The sequence below is a fragment of the Micropterus dolomieu genome, linkage group LG19, assembly GCF_021292245.1.
Source record: "Micropterus dolomieu isolate WLL.071019.BEF.003 ecotype Adirondacks linkage group LG19, ASM2129224v1, whole genome shotgun sequence".
Classification (NCBI taxonomy): Eukaryota; Metazoa; Chordata; class Actinopteri; order Centrarchiformes; family Centrarchidae; genus Micropterus; species Micropterus dolomieu.
The window spans coordinates 14,595,903-14,623,572 of NC_060168.1; the positions used below are offsets into that span (position 1 = coordinate 14,595,903).

General features: G+C 40.5%; 2 protein-coding genes across 4 annotated transcripts in view; both read right to left on the reverse strand.

The window, feature by feature from the left end:
• The window catches only part of kdm3b (lysine (K)-specific demethylase 3B), a 27,236-nt gene extending 14,086 nt beyond the window's left edge, over positions 1–13,150 (reverse strand). For 2 of the 3 annotated variants that reach the window (XM_046030114.1, XM_046030113.1), the window contains exons 1-5: positions 12,619–13,149; positions 2,533–2,691; positions 1,849–1,962; positions 1,344–1,449; positions 823–947 (exon numbers count right to left, since the gene is read on the reverse strand). In XM_046030114.1, the coding sequence (XP_045886070.1) occupies positions 823–947; positions 1,344–1,449; positions 1,849–1,962; positions 2,533–2,691; positions 12,619–12,825 (711 nt within the window). In that variant the 5' untranslated portion in view covers positions 12,826–13,149. Of the gene's footprint in view, positions 1–822; positions 948–1,343; positions 1,450–1,848; positions 1,963–2,532; positions 2,692–12,618 lie in introns of all 3 variants that reach the window. The other variant, XM_046030115.1, reaches the window with a different exon arrangement.
• Positions 13,151–14,633: 1,483 nt separating this feature from the next.
• On the reverse strand, positions 14,634–26,943 carry spon2a (spondin 2a, extracellular matrix protein). The gene is made up of 6 exons (XM_046030926.1): positions 26,823–26,943; positions 23,027–23,255; positions 20,774–20,994; positions 16,251–16,442; positions 15,728–15,899; positions 14,634–15,540 (listed from the first exon to the last, which is right to left on the reverse strand). The coding sequence occupies exons 2-6, from the start codon at positions 23,253–23,255 to the stop codon at positions 15,353–15,355; spliced, it is 1,002 nt and encodes a 333-aa protein (XP_045886882.1). The 5' UTR covers positions 26,823–26,943; the 3' UTR covers positions 14,634–15,352.
• Between the last annotated feature and the right edge of the window lie 727 nt (positions 26,944–27,670).

Consider the following 27,670-nt stretch of genomic DNA (forward strand, 5'->3'; position numbering starts at 1 on the left):
GTGTTTTTCTGCACATGGGACAGGGCGACTGCACTGTATTAAGGAGAGGATGACCGGGGCCATGTATTGCGAGATTTGGGGGAACAACCTCCTTCCCTCAGTTAGAGCACTGAAGATGGGTCGAGGCTGGGTCTTCCAACATGACAATGACCCGAAGCACACAGCCAGGATAACCAAGGGGTGGCTCTGTAAGAAGCATATCAAGGTTCTGGCGTGGCCTAGCCAGTCTCCAGACCTAAACCCAATAAAGAATCTTTGGAGGGAGCTCAAACTCTGTTTCTCAGCGACAGCCCAGAAACCTGACTGATCTAGAGAAGATCTGTGTGGAGGAGTGGGCCAAAATCCCTCCTGCAGTGTGTGCAAACCTGGTGAAAAACTACAGGAAACGTTTGACCTCTGTAATTGCAAACAAAGGCTACTGTACCAAATATTAACACTGATTTTCTCAGGTGTTCAAATACTTATTTGTAGCTGTATCATACAAATAAATAGTTAAAAAATCATACATTGTGATTTCTGGATTTTATTTTTAAGCTTATGTCTCTCACAGTGGACATGCACCTACGATGTCAATTTCAGACCCCTCCATGATTTCTAAGTGGGAGAACTTGCAAAATAGCAGGGTGTTCAAATACTTATTTTCCTCACTGTAATTTATCTGGTCTGAAAGGGACATAGGTCTTCTAAATCCATCTAAATCTTATTTGTTTCTGCAATCTTCCATAGTGCCAAAAAGAATTTCCTGTTGTTTTGATTGTTGTTTTAAATATCTAATCTATCAATTTCCACCACAATTTCACTTGACACATAAGCATTATTTACCTTATCTAAGGTAATCTCCATAATGTGTGAAATAGGGTCGTGCTGTGAGACAAGTCCTAAGGCCCAGCACTCCTCAAACTCTGGCTGGTACACGCGAACCCTGCGTCCTTGAATAGTGTATGAGCCTGAGGACAGGAACAGGGAGAAAAGTAGGAGTCACATTCAGACAGATTTGAGTAAATAAGAACACAGGCTGGTTTCTCAATCTAGTATGTTGCCACTGCAGCATTATATGACCACTGATTGATCAGGATGTCCATATTTCATCAACCACATTTTCAGAAACACAATGACAATCACTGTTGTTAGTCCATCAGAACCATGTTTTCACTGCTTAACATCATCCTGTAACTACATTTCATGACAAATGGCTGGTTTTTGCATTTCAAACAAACAGTAATTCCAAAGTAGCTAATTTGAGCTGGTGCCCAAAATGAAATAAAAAAATGTAAACACTGTTAAGACAAAACCTTTACTCCCTCCACACACAACATAAAAACACGGTGAAGGTTGAGTCTTACCCTTCCTGAAGATCTCTTGCAGTTCAAAATCAGTGCGCCAGCTGGAGATGGCAGCCTGCAGGGAGGGCTGCTCCAACAGCAAAGGGTGTCTCGTGTCTTTATCAACCTGCACAAGAACACAACACTGTCCTGAGATAGTGATAGTGGCACAGACAAAAACACATGTGAACTGTCACTCTAGAATATTACTGAAAAGACCACCAGCACTCAAACTAACTGTAGCTGCAGATATTTTGTCTGATTCTGTCCGATAAATACTCAAAAACAGAGACAGCGGGACTCAATTTACAATCATATGAAAAAGAAAATATCAAGAAAATCAAACCCGAAAAGTTAAACCCGAAATGTTCTTGGTGATTTTTGATAAATAAGCCAAATAATTAGTACATTATAAAATTAAAAACATTAGTTTTCTGTCTGGGAACTAACTGTTTATGAACTATTAATTTAAGCAGTTAACACCACTAAATGATTAAAGAACACTGAAACAAACAAACGTACACACCTCAAACCTCTGGACAGTTTTGTTATCAGGCAGGAACTCAAAATTTTTGTTTGCAAAATACTCGACAGGAACCAACGATCCTAAACCCACTCTGTCCACCAGGGAGCGGAAAACCTGCGGAAATCAGAACAACATACAATCCTTTGAGCTTACGGAATTGTTCTTGATAATTGCATTTGATGCAACAGCAAAGGGGCAAAAGAAAAGAATGATCATTTCACATCCCATAAGAATGCATATAGCTGGATTTTTTTAAAATGCAATTTAAGCCACCTAGGCTATCACTGAAAGTTTTGATGTCTTGACGTCATTTATTAAGTGAGTTATGTCTGATTCCTGTGTTTCTGCTTATGATACCCACACAAAATCTAAATTTTTCACAGGGGGTGTAAAGTGGCCCTCTACTTGGCCCAGCAGCAAAGGCTTCAGGGTCAGGGAAGTAAAAAGTTTTTTCCTGTATTGCATTACAGTTAGGATTTTGTTACTTAAAATTTGTTTGAATGGTTAAAGTCCATCTTGAGAGGAAATATTCAAACTAAAACCTGAAGTAATTGAATACAAACATGCTATATGTTTAAGCCAGTTTGGCTGCTGTGGTTGGCCTTGCGCTGATGCCTTTTCCTCATTTCAACAGGTAGCCTATATCGTTTCAAGGCCTGATCCGACCCCCATCTGAACACTCACCAGAGCGGGCCAGCCTGTGGCTGAGGCTCCAGTAGCCCCAGTACCGTCGCTCCGATTGGCCCAAACAATGGAGTCTTCCACCAACACAGCTTTCACCCCCTCGTCATACACCTGCACCCAAGAACACCGCTGCAAAGCATTCTCAAACTCCACAAATACCTGCAGTCGGAAAAACAGAGAGAACCAGAACATAAACACAAGAAACGTTACGTGATTAAAGACTACACTTACTCATTAGACCTCTGCCTTGGGAGCTGACTAACTTTTTCAAGTTCAAGCAACTAGAGCAAGTCAGATTAAATATGCATTACAAGGTGGAAATATGTGCAAGTTAACATTTTCTAGGTAACAAAACATTTTCCAAAAAAGGAGAGAATTATACTGACAAGCTACTCTCTGCCAGTGCAGACTGCAACACAGAGGCTCTTTAGTGGCCAAGAGCTGATTAGACACTTTCCTAAAGCAACGCCTGTAACCAAGCAACCCCTCCAGAAAGAGTATTTCATAACCTTGATAATACTTAGCATGAAAATTTTTCTTTTATAGTATTTTCATTTTAATAAACCAAGTAGGATTAGTATGAGAATATTTTCAACAGTATGACAGAATCTGCCTACATCTAGAGCAGGTTTGTGCGTATATGATCATACACAACGTTGTCTTGTGCACATTTAATGCAACTCAGACTTCAGAGAGGTGTCAAAACACTTCATGTTGCCTAGAGCTAGCATAGCAGTCGCTCTGGCAGGATCACAGGAGGAGTGCCTGTCAATCATTAGTTTTCTAGCAATTTAAAGTTAACGATTAATTTGCTTTAAACGGCTTTAAAATAGGAACATTCAGGTGATGGCATCAAACAAAAGAGTCCATTGTTGCTGATTTAAAGAATATAAAATGATACATTGGAAACCGCTTACTATGATCACAAATGTCAGGGTCAATTAAAACCATAAGCGGTTGATTATTATTAGGGCTGCAACTAACGATTATTTGCATAGTAGATTATTTTCTCAATTAATCGATTAGATTTGGTCTATAAAATGTCAGAAAATGTCAGTGTTTCCCAAAGTGACGCCCCCAAATGTCTTGTTTTGTCCACAACCCAAAGATATTCAGCTTAGTGTCATAGAGGAGAAACCAGAAAACATTTACATTTAACACCGCCAACGGGTCAAATTTACCCACTGTTTTTTTTTGACTGTATGTATCTTTGTTTCAATATAATATTCAAGTCCCCCAGCCTTTGACTTTTCCATAAAGTGTGTTATATAGCATCCCCTATTGTTAAAAAATGTCAAGATAAAGCCAGATTTAAAAAATGGGCATTTAGACCTAAACCTAAAATTCACCCCTATAGAGAGTACAGTCATTTTAGTGCTGTTCATTTCCCGTGTTTAGATAAACATTCTATTTTTCTATTGGCAACGCCTTTTCCACTATGATTGATTGTGCATGTGACGGGTCATTATCTGACAGCGATCCACTTGCATGAAGTAAACATGCATAAAAGCTGCTGCTTATAGCTTTTGTGTAGGCTATATGATCATCAAAACTAATGCTGCAGTAGCCTAGTTTTTCGCTGTGATAGAGGTGTGTTCCGAGGTCCCTTCATGTGTAAAATCTGGTGTGCTTTTTGACCAGCTATAACTTTTCCAGTGCTATGTATTTTTTAGTAAAAGTGATCATTATACATTTTTCCGTAGGGTAAAAATCTACTACAAATTTAGGAATTGATAATAATTGTTTCTTTCGAATAAATAGTCTACTTTTATTTGGACTTTCAAACTTTTGTAGCTATCTGTTACTCTCTGGATGCCCGATGGAGTCTGAAAGAACAAGCAGAACAGTAAGAACTTGCCGACATTATGAGGCTATTATTATTACCGCCTATAAAACACTACAACAGTCAGTCGTTTTTGTAAATTGTATGCTGCATTTAAATTCAAGCTGTGTTTAGAATATAACTAGGCTATAACAGCGGCGAGTAGATGACATCAAAAGAGCCACTGCGTGTTAACGTGCCCTTTACAGACGCGCAGCGCAAGCGATCAATCTGCACGGTGAAGACAATGAATAAAATACAATAAACATACTGTAAATGCCTGAAATGTGGGGATGGTATTTATAGGAAGTGCACATTCAAGGTGCTAAATGTTTCCAAAGGTTTGTTGGAGCAACATGTAGCAGAAATAATCACAAAATCACTGCTATTTTTTAGCGGGCAAATTTTACCTGCTATGGCGGTTATAGGTACACAACGAAACCTGGAAAAAAATTACTCTCTCTTACTCTTATTTTCTTTTTCTTTATTTCTATTTCTCATGCAGATTACCATGTACATTTTTGTACATAAATATATAAGCAAACAAACCAACAGTTAGCTATTTACTGTTTTTTTTTTTTTTTTTTTTAAACCTGGCCCTTTCATTCTCCAAGGCATGTCTGAATGGTCACGATGAAAGCATTACACTCCACTCACGTAACATACTGGAAAATTAACCACTGTAAAAGTCGCAAAACACAACCAGAACGGGAACAGGAGGGCAAAATAACCCACTGAGCCACACTGCGATGTCAGTATAGTAGAGGTTCACACAGAGTGAATGTTGGGAGAGCAGCAGGACGGTCTTACAAACCTCATCCAAATAAGTTAGACTATATGATTAATATAAGTTAATTATTTAAACACCGTGTGTATAGGAATGTTTCTGTCCTAAGCGGTTTGATCCATATAAGCAGTTGATCACTATAGCCGTGATCACTATAAGCGGTTTCCACTGTATTTACTTACCCCCCCACCAGTGTATTTTGACATTTCTATGATATTTCATATTTCCTTACAATGTTGATTACCCACATGGTTCGCCAAATATTTTTTGAGAAAATAACTTAATTTTGTGCTCTTTCTAGTTTAGTTAAGCTAAGTTAACCAAGTTGTAGTTAGCCAGGTGGAGTAAGCTAGCATAGTTATGGCAGAAAGTTAGCTAACAGAGGGTCTTCATTTTATTTTTTATTTTCCTCCTCTTCGTTTAGTGTGCTGTTCATTTTTATTATGGCATTTGCGTGTGCGGTGTTGGAGGAGAGATGACAGAAAACGCTTCGCACTTTCACCTGCCACCATCTTATATACAGTCTGCAACATGCATTTTACTGACAACTGTTTTACCAGTGCATCGGCGGAGGCACCCACCACACCCCCGTGGTAAAGTAAGCGCACCATAATACGTAGTGGGAGTTATCATGTGCAGTGCGTGACAGGACCACTGACTGTATGATTGATAACAGCTGATTAGCTCATTAGTTTCTATCATGGGTAAGTAATAGCTACTCCTGCCAGACAGTAAAGTGTAACGTTACTAAACTTTACAGTGTAGTGACAGCATATCGTTAGTGAACACTCCAGCCGGTCAGTTTTTGGTTGTCATGGTAATGTATTATGTCCGACTATTAACCACACCCCCATTCTCTATTTGAGAAAGAACGTTCACCAAAAACGGCAGTTAAAACTGGCTGGAGGGGGCTTTAATATATAAACTGCTGTAGTTTTCTTTGATATTACACACATCCGAATCCAGATTTTTGAAAATGGTCATATCCTGTACATGACCACGACCTGTATGTGTTACAACAGTAACCCGCTTTGTGCTTATATTCTAGTTAGTTCCAAAATGTGTTTTCAATTTGGAAAATTTGAATTAAGTCCATAATCTGCACACACCAGGGAACCTCTACTTAGTGATAATTGGATTGTAATTAGTCAGTGTTAGTTACAAAGGTCTCAGCAGGTGGTTACTTTTTTTTAATCAACCTTTATTTACCCAGGGTAGATTCAGTGAGCATGACTGCCCTTTCGAATCAACTTCCAGCTTCACACACTGATGGATACACTATCAGACCTGCGGGAATCCAAGAACAACGACAAACTTATCTGTCAGCCACTAAAGCAGTTTGGGGGTTAGGGTGCGTTCAAGTCGACAGTAATCCTGTATGGAAAAAAATGCAGCTCTCTCAATCATCTGCATAGAGCCAGTTCGTCTGTGCCATTGCAGGGGGCTCTGGCAAAACACGTAGGGGTGTCTGGCTTAACCTGGCTGACCTTTTGCTGTATCACAACGCTACAATCATCCAGCAGGATGCTGTGTTGGCCAGTCACACACATTCCTGGTAGATTGCTTGTTTTTCGATTGTTGTTTTACCTATGCATCCTCTTTTCAGTACCAAAATAACTGAATAAAACAGGTATGCACTGAATCATAATGGATGATCCAATTGAAAAATGACTACACAGTCACAAACTGCTGAACTTCCTCTTCTCATGCAGTGTGTGCAGGGTCCATAGCGCTTGCCATTCGCCCTATGCAAGTTAAAAAAACTACACTGGTGGATAAAACAAATGAGGTCAGCCACCACTGGTGGGTTGATGAAATAGACCAACTTCACTACAAACTCATCATCAAGACACATAAGTTGGCTGACCACATTTTGTTTAGTATCAACTCAGTGGCAGCTTGTAACGCCTGACCGTCAACAACTATATTGCAATTCTTTGACCCTCTCTGTCTCTGTCAATACGGTTACCTAGCTAGCTCAGTGTTTCCGCTGGTAATGTCTCCGAGGTATGTTGCAGACAACTCTGCAATTAAGAATGCAGGAGGACGCTGTAGTAACACTGCATGAACAGAGACTATTAATTTCTCTTCTGTGACAGCAAACATAACAGTTTCAGTAACTATTATGCTTAAATAGCCACGTCACAGCTGACTAAAAGAACTTAAATACCCCTCAAAGCATGCTCTTTTCTGTGATTGCGGCAATGTGCTGGTACTTCTCTAGTCAGGAATGCCATCGCAATTACCCAGTGACACCTTCATAATACTTGTTTTCCCCAACCTCAACATAATTACCACAACATGGAAATTATTAAAAAGAAAAGCACCAAATCTTTTGTGAATCTAGAACCATGAAATGTTCAAAATGATAACATTGCTCCCCAAGCAACCCTGTCTTTACAAAAGGTAACACTGTATTACTATACAAGTCTTATGCAGTTTTATGGCAGGTTAAAAATTGTTTTGGTTGTTAATTCTTTTCAGTTTACGAGCCATTAGCCAGTAGACCAACAAGTTAATTTTGGAACTTGACTGTATGAGATTTGTACCATTGACTTTTATCACCCAAGACACCTCTTATTTGTCATGGTTGTAAAGTTGATAGTGGATGTTTATTATTTTGTTGTCTTGAGTGAAGTAAAACATCACAGACACAGCTAAGCTTTTGACCGCAGCTGTTTTATTTAACAAAGCAAGCTGTGAGAAACAGACAGGGCTGTTATCTGTCAATCAGGGTGGGAATTATTATGTTCATGGAATGTTATTGATTAACACTATTTATGCAACTGGCTAGCCAAGTACCCATCTGCTTGGAAAGAAAAAGAAAAAGAAATTAAATTGAAGCTGAAACATAGGTTTAGTTGCCATTTATTTCATTGCGGTTACTTGCTAAAGGAGACAAGCGTCAGAGAAAGCTCTGCAGGCACTGTTCGCACAGATAATATCAAGCAAACTGCTTAATCTTCAGGTATTGATGTGCTCCAACATCGTGCTGTGCGAGAGGATTCTCTCAACTTTGGAGTCTACACTCATTTGAGAAGCACTTTCTAAAAGGTTGGTTAACTCAAATTACAAAACAGGGCACTTTCTCACTTACCTCTTGGCATCTAGCCATACAGATAAGTTCTGATTTTATCTATTAAGGTTTTGAGATATTCATCTCTTGTGTTTTCTGCGTCGTCCCAAATACAATGGCGATGAAAAGATTTTTGTTTGTAGTGGTGAGTTTACACTAAAAGAAATTAACAGCAACATCACTTTCCACAAGAAGGGTTCCGAGTACCCCGTATAATCCACAGCCTTCAATGTGAATAGTTTTCATAGGGACTACTTAAGTAGAATACAATGAAAACTGTCCTTGGATTATCAACACTAACAGGGTCATAATTTGTATAAAGACACATTTCTGTTGTTTTTATTTATGTCTTTTTTCAAAGCTCTATGCACCACAATTCCTTCTTTTGGAAACTGTAATCTTAACACGTAAACAAAACCCAAAACATTTGCTTGGCTTGATAACACTATAGGTAAATGAAGAGATGTGTATTACTTTTTCAATTGGCATCGACTCTTCAAGTAATGACAAATCAAGGTGCCCCTTTAAGCGACCAGTGTTTTTAATGTCAGCTAACTTTAAATGACTTGTCATTTAAAAATTCCTGTCCCTGTTCCAAACAAATCACACAGACAATCACTGTGTATAGTTATTAAAGAGTTAGTCTTATGAGATTTCCATTTTCTTTCACACACAACCATTCACATTTCCCAGGGAAACTTGAAGGTGTAATAGTTAGCCAATAAATGGTCATTAAAATTCAGGGTCAATGTTCAACAATGAATCAAAAGCAAATCCCTGTTCAACTCCACTAGATATCCTTGCACTTTCTGTGGATGTCTAGACAACTAAAGAGACCAACAACAGAACACCGAAAAGGTGTTTTCAAGTGTGACAGTCAAGTGGTACAGAATTATTAGGCCCTTATCAGACAGAGCGCCATTTATGCAGCGAGAGGCGTCTTTTTCCAGTTGTTTTATAGGCAGTAAGTTTTTTGGGGCTCACATTTTTGCCTGAGCGTTCTGAACACCTTGAGTTGAAAAACTCAAACTCAGAACAGAAAAAGCACCCACTGTCATTTTATTCCCCATTGTCTAATCGGATGATCTGACAGGTGGGTCTTCTGTGCTGGTGGTTCATTGTTGCTTGGAAATAACAATCATGGAGGACAGAATAGTCGTTGCCGATTTTGGATACCCGGAGCTATATGATTTTACCAACCGTTACCATGATTGGAACAGAAAACAGCAGGCCTGGAGGCAAATCAGTGCGGTAAAAAACTTGTTTTCATTAATTATATATATAATATATATTATAGTATAGTTGGTTAGTTACAGTAGTAGTATAGTTTATGGTTTGTGTTGAGGTAACGTTAGCGCACTTTCAACTTTGTCAAACTGTCCCCAACTCATCCTAAAATAAGACTTGAACTGACCATCATCCGGGCAAAGCTCCTCTACCAGCTGGTGCTAACGTTACTCCTGTGATTTCACCTCTTTCTGAGGGTCTCGTGTACCCACAAAAAAATCGATACAGCATAGTATTGTGATATTTGCCAGGGCAATACTGTATTGATACACGGACGCCAAGTATCGATATTTTATTAAATAAATTACAGATGGGAGTTTTAACTTTTTGGTACTAGAATAATAAAATCTATTGCTTTTTTTAGTCCACTAGAAAACTTAACAGGACCATACAGAGGACTGAAAAAGTGATATGAACAAACAGAGAAATGTTATCTTTTTAGATAAACTGATGTTGACAAAGTTTGATTTTAGGGACCTAATTGGAAGTTGGAAAAAGGTAATAAATTGCAATATATCTCATTATATTTAAAATCGCAATAAAATCGATTCGCAACATAAATATCGTGATAATATAGTATCGTGGGGCCTCTGGTGATTCCCACCCCTAGCAGCCCGTCAATTTATTTATAATATGTAAAAATATAAATACAAAAAAGGTACAGAACTGTGCATAAACTTCACAGCAAAATCGGGGTTATGCTACGGACAGGTGATTCAGAGGTTGCCTATTAAACAATTACAAAAATTAATGCTTATACAGCCATGCAGAAATTAACTGACACTGAAATTTCCGCAGTGACACCTGAAGGACTTAAAGTACCATAATGTAGTTACTTAGCCTTAAAGCTAGGGTCTTGTGATATTTTCTTGCACAATATTCCACTGTACAAATTGTGAACCTAAAAATAACCAACCACAACTAAATCTTTGGCTCCCAGACAGGGAAACTGAGTGGTGCAGAGATGGAACAGTGGTATTTTCCCTGGAGCATAAATTGATTTTTTTGTCTGTGTTCTCTTTCGATCCAAGGTGCTGCTCCAGCCCTTTAGCAAGGTGTGTTCATATATCGCCTGCAGTGAATTTATGTCTTGTTTGAAGCATTTTTGTTCTGTAATCTGTGATTTGGGAAAAGCACCCAATAGATGGGTTCCTCACCTGAAGTGACACTTGTGACAACAGCTGAGACAGACTGATTTTAAACTTACCAGGAATTCTGTATATTCACGAGGAAGAATAATAAATCTTCAGATAACTGCAAATTTTTAATCAAACATTTTCGCCACAGTGGAAACGTCTGTGCCACCATCTGCGTCTGTTCAACTCTGTTCACATCTGGAGCAGGACTTTGGGTAGAAAGAATAATTTACTTCATTTACATATATACACACCATACTCAGCTGTAAAATAATTCTTGTTTTTGTTCACATGTAATAAATGCCAGACGTTAAACAGTGTGAGCTGGCAAAGCTCTAAACTGCAAAAAATGCTGAAGCTTTCTTTTTTTGCCTTTCACAGTCAGAGTCCATTTTTCCTCTAGTTTGAACCAATTCAGACATTTTTTATGTGTTTTTTATGTATGAATATCAGAACATCTGCATTTGCAGACTAGTTGAGATCAGTCCACATGTAAGTGGGGTGGTGGGAATCTGATAATTGTAATTAGGCATAAAGCAAAATAATGGCGGGGCAGAAGAATAAGTTCTTTCACAGGGAAAAAAAATAGTTAAGCCTCAGCTTCAAAATGTTTATCACTGATCTCATTTTCCAGTAAATATCCATTTTGATGATTGCACACCTTACATTATTCTTCAAAAGATAAAACCTGCCTTCTTACTTAACAGAAAGAGGTTACTAATTTGATTAATAGCTTTGTTTTAGTCTATAAATTTCTAATTAATTAACAAATAATAAAAACTTCTGCAACAGCCTTAAAACGACCATCACTGATTATTTACATTGAAAAATATACACTTTATTTAATAATCGTACAATTGCCAAAGTGTACACTTCCATCTAGGGCTAGGCAATAAAACAATAATGATAATTATCGCAATATAATTTTCCTTAACAACAATATAACAGATGTTCAATAAATGTTTGAATGTGATAAATAAATGTTTGTCATTTGAATCAAACAAATTAGCACTTTTTTTTTTCTATAATTACAATTATTTGGTTGAGGAAAAGGGACTGAAAATAGATTTTATTTAATTCTATTCATGCATATTTGTTGAAAAAATATTTGATCTTTTTCTCAATTTTCGATATCAAAGGATATGACATGTTTTATCATGATAACATTTTTGACCATCACCAAACCCTACTTTTATCCAGGCGATTTATTTACCTAGGAACTGATAAATCACAGTTTTGTACATTTGAGCTCTTATAATCCGTTTAAAGTACTGTACAAACCAATTTAATGTTAATTTTAAAAAAAGTTCACAACTGTTTACTTTTTTTCTTCATTTGAACGATGAAGCATAACCTTATCCTTTTATGTAGGTCACCCAGCACCACCCCATTTTTTTTTTTTTTTTTTTTACAAATTTCACTCAAACGTCTCTGTAATATATGCCTGGTAAGATTAATTTAATCAATTCAAGAGTTTATTAGGTTTATAAAAGTGCTCGTTAGTCTGAACATTTAACGTTAGCACACAGTGAAGTAGAAGAAATAACTGGTTCACCCCGACATGAACTTGTAAGGCCTTTAACTAGACTAACGTCAGCTACCGATGTAAACTGACAAGCTAGCAGATATTCACTGCTGCTTGCCAGTGACTTCTTAGAATATCACGATCATTAAACTTTAAACTTATCTGTGCCTTGCAAGTGATGTTGGTGGAGCTTACTGTCATCCTTAAAAAAGCTAAAAAAATGAACAAAGCAAAGGCCAGAAAATCCCCGGCCTCGAGTTTAGCTTCGCCTCACTGCCTGCGACTTGTAGCTTGCCAATTTATAATGAGCTAACTGCCAACAAACGTCCCAACACTAACGGTTAAAACTGGTTCAGTTAGGTAATGCTAGCTAGCTAGTGAGCTAGCACACATTTTATATAACTGGTGGGCATTAGCAAGGCGGTATGGCATCACTCGTATGTAAACACTGACCGTCAGTCCTGCAGCAGGGGTTGTTGTTGTCGTCGCCTCTCCGCTAACCTCCGGGGCGGCGAGGCCGATGACGCTCACTGCCCGCACCGTCCCCCGAAGCCAGTCCCGGGCCCAGGCAGCCTGCTCCGGCTCGGATCCATTCGCGGACCTGCGGTCGTCGAGGAGCAGAAGCAGACGCTTCCCAATCAGTTCGAGAGAGTCACCCATGGTTTGCTCGCAAGCTAGCTGTCTTCAGAGAGCCACCATGAACAGTGTAACGTTAACTTCTCCGCTCGGGATGGGAACTCAAGAATGCCAAAAGACGAGCACAAAATAGCTGCAGCGACTTTGTAATTAACGTTAATGCACGAGAGAGTCCGTTTCAACCGTTGCACCCGCAGGGCACGCGGCGGCGGACAAAGTCACGCCTGGAATTCACACAGTCAGATGTTATTGTCCTCGGTGCTAACGCGACTAACCTGCTCTGTCCGCCATTGAGCCCTGCAACAATCAAACGCACTCCTCGTAGACGGGCAGCACTGCGGAGTCCGGGAGCCAGTGTGTGGGAGCAGCGACCCCCAGTGACAGGACTGGGTTAGAGACCACACTGCGTTTTAGTTTATCTGCAGTGTTTGAGCGCAGGTAGACAACCAACCCAGCATAAAATAAAGAAATGTAAGGTTAAATTACTTTAATAATATAATACATTATTTCTGTTCAAGTCGAACCGGTAGCCCATTGGACTTTTGAGAGCAATACCAATATTGATATTTACTAGACAAAACGAAAATCTGAATAGACTGATATTTATTTTTTAATATGTACTACACAAACACATTAAAAAAACCCCAAACATTTGGATAATTATATTAAAAAAAATAAGGGTGTTTGAATTTCTTATTTCCACATTGCAATTTCTTGTTATTTACGTATCCCAAAATATTCTACTACATATTATCTTCAATATATCGGACGATATATCGGCCATATTTTATTTTATTTTTTATCTCCTAGGTCTAATTTCTACTTCACGCAACAGATGCCATACATTTACATTTGTGTAGCTATTGTTTAGGCCATCATCTACTAACGAAACTGATTACCAGATGAGATAGCTTACAATTTGGGTGACTTGCCACCTCTGCTACAGAATTTCCTGAAATTTAGAGTCAAAAACATTTTAGTCAACATCATTTTAAACACCATTATGATTTTAAATACTTTTTGCTTTACAAACACAAAAACATCGTCACAACAACCTGAGCTGTGATACAGAAAGCCTCTATCCATATTATTTTATTTCACTTTTCTCATTTTATTTTAGACAGTGGTTTAACAATTTTCAAAATAACAATAATTAATTGTATTTTTTAAACATAGCACACAGTGCAAAAACAAACACACATATAATCCAAAACACGACTAAAACATTTAACATATGTATTTTATTTCAATTTGTTATTATTAACATTAGTAGTAGTATTAAATAGTAGTATTGTGTTGTTGATTGTGACCACTAGGATGTGCTACACTGCCATAAACTCCTCGTTGCATGCAGTGTGGAGTCAGTATTTCTAGTGATGTTCTACTAGAGTTAATACTTTAAAAAGTTGATATATACATTAATTTATTAACCAGCCAAATACCACAGACAAAGTAGCCCGGGACTATTTTGCACTGAGTTATGAAAGTTAAGGATAGAGAGATATTATGGAATAAAAGTTTCATATATAAATATGTAGAACTGTGACTTCTATTTTGGTGAATATAAGGCATCATAACCTTCTCATGCTGGAGTATTTATGGCTGAATATTTCTGCATTTAGGCTGTGAGTTCTTTGGACACAAATAAAGATGTGTCATGTCTTCTTAACTTTTCATCATGTATTACTGGAACCATGCAAATCAAGAAGGTTCTTTGGTCTCACAGGGGTTTTAAATACATATATTGCTTTCACATAACACTTTCAAGCTGAAAAGCCATACGGGGGGAAAAGTAACACAGACATTTTCTATTTGAAAAACACACCTCACAATATTTATTCATGAGTTATTCAAGATACATCAGACAGTATATACAAAATCTCAACTTTAAAATATCAAGAGATAATAATACAAATATTTATTTTTCTTTCTATAAAAACCTGCATCTTATTAAAAAATAGGCCTGCTTCTTCAGGACGGCTCTAAGCCTCAAGTCAGCTATTAGGTGTTTCTTGTGAAAGGTGATATTTATAAATTGGGGTGTGAGATTATTTTGAAAGAGCTACATGTGCCAAGCATGTATAGGTTTCCTACGTAAACTAATGCCTCCGTGCCTGTAAAAGTATGCTGTATGTGCAAGGACCTTTGTGTGTGCACATGTAAGAGTGTGTTCAGCGTACGAATCAAATGCATTTGTTGTTGACAGTGAACAAACACTCATACAGTTTTTCTATTCTGCATCCACGACAGTTTATAAAAATCACTTTTTATCTGAACAAACTCAAAATGTTCAGGTAATGGGTATCATTAACAACTGTCTAACATTCTGCTACACTCTGACGCCATTCAAATACACCCAGAGGAGCGTACAATCTTAACACTAATGGGCAGCACAGGTAATGCAACAAGTCTTAAATTTCCACAATTTGACTGTGACAAACACACCAATCCTTTGCATTAACAAGGTAATGCCCAAGATGCAGCAACATTTCTCATCCCAGCAGTGATGGCATGAGAGTCCCAGTGTTGAATCCTGGCAGTATCTGTTGGGTTACTTGAGTCTCATACAGCTGTGTGGTACACATTCAGCCTGTTCCTCCAGCTCAGGGCAGGGCGTGCCAGCATTGGCCGGCCGCAAGAGGATGTACCGTGTGCGGTGGCGGACCCCGCCTCTGGAGCAGGGACCCAGACACAAACCCCAGGATGACCAGAGAGACACTTCACAGTCCAGTGGTGTCACTGAATCAAAGGGGAAAGAGATGTGAGAAAAAGACAGGATGTGTAAGTAAAGAAAGAAAAACTAGAGTCTAGAAGTACTAATCTCTGCAGAAGGTAGGGTCAGTAACTTTCAAGTGATGAAAATCATTGTAATAGCTTCATTAATGTGTGGCCCTCCCCTCTGATGTAAGGAATTATGTGGTCTTACCTGAGAAGCGCTGAGGACTGATGGAGTTTGGCAGAATATGATTGGACATTGGGGCTTGACGGTCAGGTGATCTGCTCTGTCGGGTGATCTTTATGCTGGCAATAGGCGGAAGCTCCTTTAAGCGTGGATAGTAGAAGGAGTTGGCTGGATGGTTCGGCAGCTGAGAGGTGATCTGAACAAGTCAGCAACAGTCAGGCATAATTTATCGGGAGAGCCAGCAAATTCTCAACAAAGCTCAATAGCCCACTTTAAAACACATGCTGGAAAGGATAGATGGTGTGTTATGTAAGAGAGGCCCTTCTTGCTCAAATCACCTCAGGTCAGGCATGAGCGCTGCCAAGCAATAGTTTAAGTGAAGACAGCCAAGAATGACTCCACATACCTGTGCTGTAACCTATTTCAAGAATTAGAAGAGGATCAAACACCTTACTTTGCTCTGGGAATGAATGCAGGAATGACTAAATTAAATGAGTCGAATGAACGAATGATAGTTTTTGTACTTGTGAAAACTGCAAAAGGTCACCTTTGTGATGTTTTCTACGGGGCTGGTGGGGAAGTTGGGAGAGGAGAAAGTGAATCCACTGTCTGTCCCTGCATCATAAGGCTGCAGGTCAAAGGTCACCTCCTGTTTCCACCGGCCGCCCTCACAAAGGTTGAGGCTGTCCACACCGACAAACCAATCGGGGCTGGGGATCATCTTCACCATCAGGGACAGCTGTCGATCAGAGGGAGAGAATCCGGTTAGTTCAAACTTTACTGTCAAAAAGGGAAATTTAGTTTACAGTGAAGGAAATAAAAAAGCATAATTAGACAAAATAAATACACAGGTCATATACTATTACAGATGAAATTTACTTGATAAGATCAGTTATTTATTAATCAATCAAGTCGATGGCTCATAAATTTGTTTGCCTTGTATATATAGTGCTAATTCTAAAATATAAGAAAGCTTTTTTTTGCAATTACAATTCTAACCTGAGACGGTGCACAAGGTAAACAATATACCTCCTAAACATCATCATGTTAGCATTAGCTTTGAGCTCAAAGCACTTCTGTGCCAAAGTAGATCCTCACAGAGCTACTAAGGGGGGTGTATGCTCTGGTTTCTTTATTTCTTACGCAAGAGCAATAAAGTATGAGGAATATATTTTGTTATTTTACAAAGATTATATTCTTTGTATGTGAATACTGATATTGCACTGCTGAGGTGATGCAGCTTTCTTGTCTGCCTTTGCTTTGCCAAATTGTAACTATGAATGAAACCACAAATATTTATTACAATACTTAATTTACATGAAGACGAAAGTTAGAGTCAGAGTAACAATCTAAGCACAGCTGTGATTATTTTTCTGGGTCCAATCAAAAGTCTTAGTGCAGCACCCTGGATGGGTGCAAGCTGACCTACAGCTCTTTGTGGTGAAATTGAAAATAAAATTACAATAATAATAATAAAAACAAACAACTATCAATCTGTCTTAAGAAAATTTTATCACCCCACCACAGTAATATTGTGTTATACTGACCCTTGTGTGTTGATATAAATGCAGTAAGCACAACATCATACACACACACACACACACACACACACACACACTCTGTTGTTGTCAGAATTTATAAACTTTGTAACTTATAAATGCAGGGACTGGGGACTACATGTGTACGCATGCATCACCCACTCAGTTTCCTGTGCAGCTTTAGACTGTGTCTCCTTTGTGATGGATGTTTCCTGAGAGCTGGTGACCTCATACAGGAAGTGGCCCGGGGGTCAGCACACACAGAGGTGGCAGACGCCCAGAAAACTGCACATTAAAAAATGCCTCCTCACTTGTGGCCCGATATTTGAAGACCTGGACTGAGCTGCAAAAGGGGCTAATATAAGGGTATGGATCGGTGGGCTTGGACTGCTTATGCGTGGCTAGGAAAGGGTGGCCTGGAGTCGGATAGAGCGCTGCTGGATGGGAGAGTGCTGGAACAGACTTCAAACCAGTTCAGCAGGCAGAGCAGGCCACTCGGGACAGGAGGCAGGTAGTGTCAGCATGACACATGGGGTCTGTTTCTTGCCTCTGACGCACGGCAAGAAACAGAGAATCCAAATCAGAAGCAGCTCTGTTGCTTTTCAGAATTCTCCACTGATACCATCCTTCCTTCCTTCCTTTCGTCTCTCCTCTGCTAACATCCCTCCCTCCTCTTGTGCTTTTCAGACTCCTCTCAAAAAGGGTTTTTTCTAAGAAGCGCTGTCCTGTTATATCCATTGGGTCACTCTGCAAGGACATCTCAGGGGTATCCCTCGTCACTGGCAATATACATGCCAGAAAATGTCTCTAGAGCACAGGTTGTTTCTCAAAGCTACCATGATCCCTCTCACTTCTTCTCCATCAAAGCAAATCTTCCCCGGAGAGAATGAGCTGTCCTAGAAAACCAGTCCAGGGCACCTTAACACTCACTGTTTTCCCATTTTCTGTGGTGCCACTGATCTTACAAAAGACAGAATCTTTAAGAATAATGCCAGCTGGATCCTGAATGGTACTTATTAGAATTGGCGTCTGGTTTAAATTATATATTTAACAGCAATAGCAGGAGGCTCAGGAATATGAAGATAGGAATCATATGTGTTTGGGATTTTTGGGGCATTGCGTCTGATTGTTTTTGTGTTTTTGTTTGTTGAAAGAAAAAGGATGGGATTTATAAATTAGTGTGTGGGCGACAGAAACAGGCTGATAGAAAAACTGATAAAGCTGTCAACAGATTCACATCATTCAGTCTCTCATTGTCATGTTTAACATAAACACACAATAGTAATACCATGTTTTTTTGTTCTGTCCGCCGATCTAAAAACAGATAGACCCATTTAAAAGCAGCCACACCAATCATGTAAAGATGACAAGCTGTTAAGCTGCTGTCCATGACAAGTAGCCTACATACCAAAGATGCCCTCCAATACGATTGTTTATGATTTTTAAGGACCCTCAGGTTCAAGCAGTGGAATAACCAATAAACAAATGTACAGTAGGTCACCAGACGTTCTAAAAATCCCAGTAAATGTTCGCCCGTCCTCTTCACCACTTTCCCTCTTATTCATCAGCTACATATGCTGTACACATAAATGAAAACATGATTTTATGTTTTAACTCCTGACACATTTTTCCACTGTGCCAGACCTCATTCCTACCTCAAATACTTTGCCTTAGCCCTGGGCCCCAAATTTAGCCCAAGCCTCCAAAAAAAGGGTCCATGACCTTTGATCTCACTATTCAGCAGAAGTCCAGCAATAAGCAAAGTTGTATCCTGGTTGGACAGCATTCCACATTTAACAACCCTTTTTAAAATATGCACTAATATGTAAGATTATAGGCTTCAGTAAGCTGAGGTTGCCATATCGAACGGGTAACATTTCACAGTTTGGTGCAAAGTTTCCTCTTCGTGTTTCACCAGACAATGTTTCTTTGCTGAGCTGCAGCAGGGAATTTTTCACTAAAATCCTTGCTTGAAAACGATCCACTTGATTTGGCTAACTTAGGCTTTATATTAGCTTTGGCTGAACGTTTGCATGCAGTTTTGCGCAAACGCAAACGCAAAAGAAAAGATTACTTCTAGGCCTTTATGGTGGGGAAGAATGATTACAGCAACCAATAACCCTCTGTGTGCATGTGAGAATATTGTATTAAGGTAGACTTAATAAGATTTTAACCTATCCTTTAACTTTTCCCTTAAAGGAACAGTTTGACCTTTTGGGAAAAATACTCATTGGCTTACTTGCCAAGCTAGATGACAAAATTGATCCCATTTTTTCTAATAAATATAGAGCTGGAGCCTGCAGTTAGTTAGCATAAAGTTTGGAAATGAGTAATCAGCTAGCCAGGCTATGTCCAAGGTAACAAAATCCACTTATCAGCAGCTATAAAACTCACTAAATAACACATTATATCTCGTTTATTAAATGTGTAAAATTGTGAGTTTCAGTTTTACCTGCATTATAACCTGGGTTATGTTGGGGGATGACAACAAGACTCCAGGAAGTGATTGCACCTAGCCAAAACAATCCAGCACAAACCCCCATAACATGGCATAATGCCCAAGAAGGGCATGGGAACCCGCAAATTTAGGGGTCCAATTTTTTTGATCGGCAAAAAAATGTAAACCAATGTTTACGCCAAACACAAAAAACAGGAAGTGATGTTGCACTTTCGGTTTGGGAAGTCCAATGTACACCTACCTTGGGGACCTTATGTGGCATGCCTTCCCGAGGGTCTGTATGAAATTTGGTAACAATAGGCCTCTAGGTGGCGTTCGATATCAAATGACACTCCCATAACATACTTTCATTTTATATCTCCGTAACCACACCCTTTAATATGAAACTCTGACCATATAGTCACCACCGGCCCCTGACACCATATGCGACACCCTCGTCGTCAGCTTGCGCCCAGGTCAGCTTGCAGGGCCCCCTGCGGTGCAAAGGGTGCGGCTGGCGTCGGGAGACTTGGACCCAGCTTACAACTGCTTGCAGTTCTAGTTTTTGCTTTGTCTTTTGCACAGATTAATCAAACAAACAAGATGTAACACATTAATTAGTGAATTTCAGAGGTGTTGGTAGGCAGGTTTTGTTACTGCCGGACAGAACCAGGCAAGCTGTTTCCCACCGGTGTTTATGCTATGCTAAGCTAACCAGCTGCTGGCCAGTTTCAGATTTATCATACACAAGAGTATCATCAATCTTCTCATCTAACTCTCGACAAGAAAATGAATAAAAGTGTTTCTGAGCTCACAGAGTTCAGTGGGACAAGCAGCAGACAGGCTGCAGACCGCGCAGGATGGATGTGGGCGTTTGTGGCTAAAGGCTTCAGCACTTGGGCTAAACATAGTCTGTTTGGATAGGGGAAAGAAGTGGTGAAGTGTTTGGTCAGAGCGGATGGACTACGTTATGTGGAGGCCCAGGTCACCAGATGACTGAATTCATTTAGTCAAACAGACGGTTTGTAACTCTGTCTGAGCTTGTGTGCTTTTGTGAATGAGTCTTGCTTCTACTTAAGTTTTATTTGTGCCTACCAGTGAGCACCGGGGCTGCATGAGCAACTCGGTGGAGCTGTGCCCGACGCCGTTAGGGATCCCGGCTGTTCGGTACATGGCGCCAACCGCGCGTTTCTTCCTCGCCTCCTTGGCCGCCTTCATCAGCTCCACCGTCACCCCGAGTTCAGAGAAGTTCTGCACCCCTGCACTGGCTGGAGCACCCTCCTCCCACAGCCGAAAACGGCCATTATGGCTGACCGCTAAAGGGAGAAAAGAAACACAAGAAAGAGGAAAAGACAGGAGTGAGATGCATTTTCACTGGAATGCATATCAATGTCATTGAAGTACCACAGAGCCTTAGCCAGACAGTGAGATCATTTCCACCATGGAGCCTGTATGTATTTCTACGGCTGCCTCCTACTTCCTGCAATTAAGCAGATAATTCTGATGGAATTGCCCACATGCATGTCTTTGGCATTGTTTTATGGTTATAGTTACATCTTTTCTCCATCTATCACTGATAAAACCACCTCACAGGCCAGAGCTGCCAGGAGATAGGTCAGGATCTCAGAGTCAGCAGCCAGATGGTGGGCAAGTTTGTTTTTCTAAAACAATTTAGAAAACGCTTATTGACACTTTTTCGTACCCTTTGGGCCAACAGAACACTTTTCTTCACATTCTCGTATTTAGTTCTGGTTATCTATAAAATCTGTGGAGAATCAAGAGAGCGATTTAGGTTCAACTCTTTTCACCGCAGGTTCTGGAGCTCCGTATTGAAACCCACAGAGCCACTGGCCTGGGCCAGTGGTTTTAAGTGCAGAGTAAGGTTAGCCAGAAACACACTGACAAATGCTCTGATGGTTCTTCCTTACCTCACTTTTCAGTACAGGCACACACACACACACAACGGTGCATTTATACTTAAACACTCTTGACACATGAATTAACACACAAGCCGCACTGAGCCACATACACAACCTGCCCAGCACACTTCACACACTATCTTGTTTCTCCTCAAACTGCCATTACTTGTGCACTTAATTGCATTTCCATCCTAACAAATTTCCCACAAGCATCAAGACCTTGAAACTTGATAGCACATCACCTTTAAGCCCTACCAAGACGTTAAAGCTCACTTCCCGCACTTCCTAAATCGCTTGTGTTTTTGGCCATGACAAACTCCATACCTTCTTCCCTCTGGCAGTGTCCTTGGTCCCTTGCACCCAGGTCTCCGCAATAAAGGAACACAAAACCCTCCCAGGCCCCCAAAACCCCTCGACAGGTTATGCTTTTCTTTGTGCTGTGACAAACTCCATTTCCAACTTTTTGTCCCCTACTAGCAAATTGTCAGCCCATTGAGGGGGCCTTGTATTTTTCTTCTGTTGTGACGAAGCCCATTTCTTGTCCACCGGTTCCCAGGGACATTAAAAGCAATTATGGGTGTGTCCGAATCGCCGGTGCCTGTCTCTACGAGGAGTAAGTAGGCCATCACCCTCTGGCTGGGCAGCAGGGCACAAGTGGGAGTGCTGGAAACCAGACAGAGCCATGGCTGCCACAGACGGTGATACACAAGGAGTCCAACACACACACACAAACATGCACACACGTACAAACATCTGCCATCCATCCCGTGCTCTATGGCTTAGGGGGAGAAAACAGAATGGAGGGGCCTGAATTGCTTCTTCTTTCTCCTCCTGGCTCTGAGGTAAGCGGTCTGACCCCACCGCATCCCAACTATCATCACCCACCTTCACCACCCCCGAAACCTCTACTGCAGTGATTACCGCCAACACTGTGGTAAACCAGCGGAAATGTGGGAAGGAGTGCAGAAGTGAGTTGAAGAAATAGAGAAATATTAAAGATATGCCTGGACAGAACTTTGAGAAACAACGTGTAAAACTCCATCTGGTAGCATTTAGACTGTCTTTCTTGCTCTGCTTCTTGCTGCTTTGCTCATTAACATCGCTCACCCCTGTGAATGCATCATGTGTATTCTGACAAATGAGACCCTAAACCTCTTAACACATGATGGTGAAGCTAACCGGTGTCCATTCATCTCACTGTCCCTGGATCATCTACTCTTTAAGACAAAAAAATATGTGTGGGTACATTTTGACTAGGGGAGGTGAACTAATAACCCCTGACTCCTCGCTGCTGTTGCAAGTTTGAAATAGTAGCCAAAATTCCAAGATAAGCCAAAAATGGATTATTAAGCATCAGGGGGGAAATTTTCTATAAGGAATGACAGATTTTTTAATAACCACTTTCTTTGTCCCCAGCAGTCTTTCTCACCTACGAGTTTGGACCACTGTGCAGGGGGTCGGAACAGTGGATACTGCTTGGGGAATGCCTGCGGACTCCAGTGACCTGTAAAGACCAGGATGTAGGAAGCGGGACCCTTGGCTGTGCACTCTGTCCCATTGAGTGGCCGCAGAGGTCCAGCAAAAGTGAGGCAAAGCACCAGGAGTACAAGGAGTAGCTGCTGCAGCCAACCGCAGGTCAGACGCTCCGATGACATCATCTGGAAGAAATGGAGAAATGACAAATGGCTGTGTAAGTACGCTTTACATGGTAGTGATGCATAAGCTTTGCACAAGGTAGGGTTCCCGGCACAAAAACCAATAACGATGACGATCAAAAATGTTCTCTTGAATACAATTAAATGTGTGGCGCATTTTAAGGAAGTTTCTCAGAAGTCCTTTGGCGCACAGTCTTTGTCCATCAGCAAGCAAATGAAAGGATCTTAACATAAACATTTAGGAAACCAAACCCAGAAAATGCTGGAAAATCAGTATAAGGAGGCAAACTCCACATCCCAGCCCTCATATTACAACACATTCATCTTATCTAGAAGAAAGCATATTGACCCCATTGACCCTGGAGCCTTTGATTAAAAGAAGTCCTCCCATTCCCATGGGCTGAGTGTGTTGGTCCACAGCCAATCTGCTACAATGCAAAACGGTTAATATTCAAACGCCGTGATGGTAATGTCTGCCACAGAAGCTGTCCTAAAATAAAACAACATAGATGACATATCTGAGGATAGATGCAAATCCTGTCTGCTCTGCTGCTCTACTGACCTCACTGACTGACCATCCACTGACCACTGGCTGCTGAGTCAGACCTGCTCTATTAAGAGATGCAGAGAGGGGAGGTTTGCTCAAAAACACAGTTAAGCCTTACATTTCATTGGCCGAAGAGTTCAGTTTTTGCTTGCTGACACTGCTGCCAGTGGGTGTTTGTGGTTTATTTTTTACGATGCTCCAAGAGATGTGAATCATATCTATACTACCTCTCTCCTCTCCTCACCTGTGAACACACATCCACTCATCTCATCCTTCTCTCCACCTTCCACACCCACACTCTTCATCCCGTCTCTGCAAACAGCACGACAAACTGTTCCATTGTTCTGTGTGTGAGAATCAGTGTACGCACATACTTGAGTTTTTAAGGCTGCATTCAAAATGTAAAATATTCCGGAAAATCACTGAAAGAAATTTGGCATAGGCGTGACAGTTTTTGTTGTTTCTGTTTGATTCTGAGGACATTTTCTCTGAATGCATTTTAAAATGTTTGAATACTTGGCAGATTTTTTAATTTTGAGACGAAAGTTTATGACTTGATGACAGATGAATTTTCTGTTTGTGTGTTACAGACAGAGAGAATGATGTTTTGTGGCTGCGGTCTTGTGTGGCGTTTCTATCGGTTACTATACTATAACTAAACCTCCAAGCAGCTGCAGAATGCAGACAGTTAAATTTGGGGCGACTGGAGCACAAACACATTCACACACACACCACGGACGCACATAACACTCATGTCCTGCTGCACATTGTCCCTGAAGTCTATTTCCAGAGGTCAGATAGTATTACTCCGCCAATATAGCTGCAAAACTCCAACTCTGACACTTTTCTGACCGCAGCCTTATATGTTACTGAGTGTTTTATCAATTCCCTGTTTCTATTAAATGTATATTAACCACTGCACAGTTTTACAGCCAGCCATAAAAATACCTCGAGTATGGAGACACACAGAGAGCCCAGCTTTGATCTCAGTGCTCAGTCATCTGATCATCTCACCGGCTACAACTTTGCTGCCCTGCAGGAGGCAGATAAAGCTCCAGGTCGAGATGCTTAACTACGCAACTAGTTCCAACGTTCTCTTGGAAACATTTATATTATTTTCAGACTGATAATAAGCAGTTTTTGACGCTTGTGCTCGAGCTCCATGTGCTCGGGGCAGATGGAAGTTCACAGCCTGGAGCTGGAAGTTTTTCACATGAGTTTTTGATCTTAACTGCTACTGTCCCGTCTGCCCAGTCCACTATGTTTAGTACGGAAAAGGAGGTCAGTCCTGTCGCAGGCTGTTGCAAAGATATACCTCTTTTACAGTCTCTTTTACACACACAGCCCCACACATTCCAGACAAGGAACATCAACATTGTTTAACTGGAAAATCACAGCAAGTGATTTGGTGCACACACTGAACATTTTAACAAAATGATTTGTTTCTGATATGCTGTAAGGGAAATCTGTTAGTTGATGTCATTCTCTCTGTTGCCATAATCAGATGACCCTATTCTACTGTGAGACGTTGGCTCAGTAGACACTTCGACTTTTGAACTTGTCACACTGACACTAAAACACACTAAGGAGACATTGCTTGAATTCCCACACTGGACTTTATCAGGCCACACACACACACACACACACACACACACACACACACACACACTATCAGCTGATGTTTGCTGCTGCTCCTGAAAACACATACAGTAATAATAATATATGTTATTAGACTATATGGTATTTATTGATGCATACAGAGGCAAGTGCTTACTTTCAGTCTAAAAGTTTACATTCTCACACCACAGACCTGCTCTCATCAGCTAACGTAGACAGACACAGCAGCTTTTCTGTCAGGCACAAGACACAATAAAATGAGGGTACGTGGCATGGGGCCAAATGTAGCGGCTGCCGCCCCATGGGCACCTTCACTGTGTAATTACACCAGACTCATGCAGAGATAATACACACATCCAGCTCAGCTCATACAGGCAGGTATGCATGCACAAGCACAGATTTGTGCGCACAGCAGGAGGCATGTTCATTTTTAACAAGGGGATGGCGGCGAGGTAATTTGCTGTTTTCCCAAAGATTTGTCTCAGAAAATCTTTTATTGAGGGGCCGTGGCGGATTCAGTTGTTTGTGGTAAAAAAAGACACGCTCTGTCTTGAATTATCCTGTCTACACAATCCTGTATAATATGCACTATATCTTGGCCTTTTCACCTTCATGCATACACACAGAAACACAGACAGATAGGAGCACTGGGCCAGGAGTGCATCACAACAGGTCAAAACTTGACTCATGCAGGCAAGGAAGATATCATGACAGTGTAAGTAGCAGTTCAGACAGAGAGAAGAGTGAGGAGGGCATGCAGATTTGCCTGATGTACTTAACTAATGCCACATTTTCCGCAGAAAGACCAGAGAGGATGGACAGTGCATGTACATACCTGTATATTTTAAAGAAATTGCACCAGTGAAGGTGAAATGCACAAATATATGCGAAAATCAATATAGATAATATTAGTTGTGTGAACTCTGTGGCGATAGATTTGTATGCAAAAAAACCTTCAATTACTTGGTGGTGGTTTAATAAATAAAACCACTCAAAAGTATACAAGAACGGCTGCAACATTAAAATGCTGCTCACACCTTAATCAATCTTAATAATCTCATAGCATAAATCACAGTGTAATAATATAACATTCTGTACAATTAGCAACTTTTACTTTTGATACTTTTCTATAATTCTACAATACACTTATATTAATATATTGAAGCAACATTTTAAATGTGTACCTTTTACTTGTAAAGGAGCATTTTTGCACTGTGATGAATCTACTTTTTTTTTTAAATAAGGGATATAAACATTTCTTCCCCCACTGCATGCATTTACTCAAAAACACTACATCTTCCAGGTAAAGAAACAAGCTTACTGGATTTCACATGGCTGTAAAAAAACAACAACACTTGCATTCGTACTCTCGTGTGGAGAATGAATGGAGCCTCAGTGTGTCTTACCTGTGAAGCTCAGTCAGTGACAGGGAGAAGCTGCAGCAGAATCAGCAGGACACAGCTTCTCTCACTTGTTCTCCTCCTCTCTTTCTCTCCGCCGTAACCTTCTGTCTGGTGCAGCCTTATCAGCCTTTATCCCTCTATCCTCAGTCTTTATCTCGCTTTCCAAAATTCTCTCCTCCTCCCTTCTCTCTCACATCGTATCTCCTCACATTACCCTCCTTCTCTCGCTTTCTCCTCCCCCTCCTCCTCTTTTCTCCCCCTACCTCTCCTTGTATGGAAAGGCAGTTAAAAGCCTCACTCCTCTCCCCCACTATCCCTCTCTCCTCTCTCTCTGTCTGTCTCTTTCTGTAGTCTTTCAGTTGAGGCTGTGTAAACTCAGCAACCTCATTGCTGACAAGGTAATCAACACCACATTGGCCTCGCTTAACATACACCACTCAGCATTGTGTATTTTCTTCTTCAGCGCATGCTGTCAGACTTGAGAGGAGGTCGGTTGCTGAATAATGGCAGTAAAATGAAAGGAGAAATGTGAAATGGGGCTTACACACAGGCATGTAACCTAGATAACAGACGTCTGGACAGAAGTAAAGGATTTTTATTTCCGCAGTTAATTTACTGATTGGACATTGCAGAGAATCAAAGGGTTTTAAATGGTTGCCGTCTTTTTCCCCCCTTTCAAGGAACCCCTTTTCCTCGGTTCAGTGTGTGTGTGTGTCAGAGACGTGTGGTCACCAGTTCCCACAGCTGGTACACACATGGACAACCAGGGTGGGTTTCTGTTACCGGCAGCCACTCGCTTATCAACATGTCAAGGCAAAGGCTAAACGAGGTTGTGTGTGTGTGTGTGTGTG